This window comes from Trichomycterus rosablanca, chromosome 10 (genome assembly GCF_030014385.1).
Source record: "Trichomycterus rosablanca isolate fTriRos1 chromosome 10, fTriRos1.hap1, whole genome shotgun sequence".
In the NCBI taxonomy this organism is placed as follows: domain Eukaryota; kingdom Metazoa; phylum Chordata; class Actinopteri; order Siluriformes; family Trichomycteridae; genus Trichomycterus; species Trichomycterus rosablanca.
Genome location: NC_085997.1, coordinates 18,269,304 through 18,271,639, shown reverse-complemented (window position 1 = coordinate 18,271,639; position 2,336 = coordinate 18,269,304). Strand labels below are relative to the sequence as shown.

Here is a 2,336-nt window from a genome sequence, read left to right as displayed (position 1 = left end):
ATAACCTAACAGGTAGGTGCTTTTAAATAAGTGACTTCTTTACCATGCATATCACCTGTAGGATCTTGACGCCAAGTCGATGCATTTTGAAAGAAGGCCATCAGAGTGAGGTGTGATTGTGGGAGGTGTCCTCATTCACCCGTTTATTCATTAGCCCCTCTGCCTACCGGCTTAAATAGCTCACCCCGGAAAGCTGCTACAGTATTCTACCTTAAAACCCATGCAGAGACACTAAGACTAAACCAACCTCGCTTCATGTTTCTGGAAGGAGAGCGGATTATGAGCGGCTTCGGGCAGCAGCCATCACCGCAGCAGCTCAGTCCGGTGGCCAACCCGAGTGCTCAGGACGTGCTGGACATGGCTGCCTACTGCGACAACCTGAGCGCCTACCATCATCACCAACATCACCAACCGCAGCAGAGCTCGCACCACCCGTCAGCCAGACATGCCACGTCATACGGCCTGGCTGACTACCCTGCGCCCGGTGCCAACCCATATCTCTGGTTAAACGGCCCGAGCTTTGGCAATTCCACTTCAGCGTATATTTCTGGAGGCGCAAGCGGTGCCACCTCTTACATGCAGACGGGCTACGGTGCCAGCCAGCGGCAGTTTCTGACTCCTCCAGCCGGTTTCCCTGGGACTGACCTGAGCTGGCTGACCGTCCCAAGCCAGCAGGACCTCTTCAAGATGGTGCGACCTCCATACTCATATTCTGCTCTGATTGCAATGGCTATTCAGAATGCCCAGGACAAGAAGCTCACACTTAGCCAGATCTACCAGTACGTTGCTGAAAACTTCCCGTTTTACAAGAAGAGCAAAGCAGGCTGGCAGAACTCCATTAGACATAATCTGTCGCTCAATGATTGCTTCAGAAAAGTTGCCCGAGATGAAGATGACCCTGGTAAGTTGCTTAGACCAGTTTTTTGTGCAATTTCGATTTAATACAATTAGCTTTATGCAATTTTTGGATTTTCACCAGAGAGAATATTACTATGTGTACAAACCTTTATTATTATTATTTAGCATGTTTTAATCTTTCAATAAATTGTTGCAAACTTTTTACGTGCTTAACAACAGAGTATTTTTGTGCAAGTCCAAAATAGAAAATAGTAACAATTCTGTAGGGTGTATGTAAAATTCTGGTTGTTTGGGCCACTTTTCAAACTATATTTATGGCAAATGCAAAAGTAGGTCATTTAAACAAAATTACAATAATATGTTTGTTGTATACCCAATGAAATATGAAATATATATATATATATATATATATATATATATATATATATATATATATATATATATATATATATATATATATATATATAATTCATACAAAAAATATATATACATATTTTTTTAATGAATGATTGTACTTTACAAAAACAACATAATTCTTTATTATCTGTTTGTGTGAAATGAGACAGCAATAGGAAACAATAAATTTATCTTTTACTACCTTTATTTTATTATATAGTATTAACTTTTCCTTATTTTTCTCTTAGGTAAAGGAAATTACTGGACATTAGACCCAAACTGTGAGAAAATGTTCGACAATGGTAACTTCAGGAGGAAGAGGAAAAGACGGGCGGATGCTGTAAAGGCGGATGATGCCAGTCCGCTCAAGCTGGCTGACACGGCAAGCATGCTGGGTGTCAATCAGCGTTCCCCTAGCCCACCTGAGTCCAAATCCATTACCCCTCCCTCGGCAGAACACAGTCCTTGTTTCAGCTCGTTTGTCAGCACCATGAACTCAGTGATGGTCGGTAACTTGGATGTGGGTGTGCGGTCGCGGGACACCGGCGGCGCCCTGATGGCGGAATTAACGCGTGGACGGGATGGTGCACCAGCTCTGAGTTCATATTACTCACCTGGAGAGACCTCGCCCCCAGCTGACCACATGAGCCACAGACTGAGCTATTACACCACCGGTTTCGGCAGCTCCATCTCCAACCACTTCAGTGTAAACAATTTAATCTACAGCCGGGAAGGAACTGAGGTTTAGATCTAACACTGGACTGAACAGGGAATGTCTGCGCTCTATGAGCACTCAGAGCATGTTTCAGCTTTCTATCATGGTTTGGTATTGTTTACGCAGTACCAACGTATTGCACTGTCAAGTTCTATATGTAAATATGTATTTTTTTTTTCAAAGTTATTACAGGCAAAACGGCCTGTAGTGCATTGGCATCTTCATTATTTATGTAGGACACTATTCGGACACTGATGAGGTCAGAATGTATGCAGCTTTACTGTCGGAAGGCGCATGCTCAGTTTACACCATCCTTAAATAAGTTACAAGTCCGAATTTTTGTAACCTTTCTTTTTTATTTTTTGTA

General features: G+C 42.7%; 1 protein-coding gene across 1 annotated transcript; it reads left to right on the top strand.

Moving 5' to 3' along the window:
- The first annotated feature begins 255 nt into the window (after positions 1–255).
- On the top strand, positions 256–2,002 carry foxi1 (forkhead box i1). Its single transcript, XM_063003661.1, has 2 exons — positions 256–901; positions 1,503–2,002. Exons 1-2 carry the CDS (start codon positions 256–258, stop codon positions 2,000–2,002), a joined length of 1,146 nt encoding a protein of 381 aa, XP_062859731.1.
- Positions 2,003–2,336: the final 334 nt, after the last annotated feature.

Coding starts and splice junctions, on each gene's coding strand:
- foxi1 (XM_063003661.1), top strand. CDS start 256: ATGTTTCTGGAAGGAGAGCGGATTATGAGCGGCTTCGGGCAGCAGCCA. Junction 902..1,502: donor CCGAGATGAAGATGACCCTG/GTAAGTTGCTTA, acceptor TTTTTCTCTTAG/GTAAAGGAAATTACTGGACA.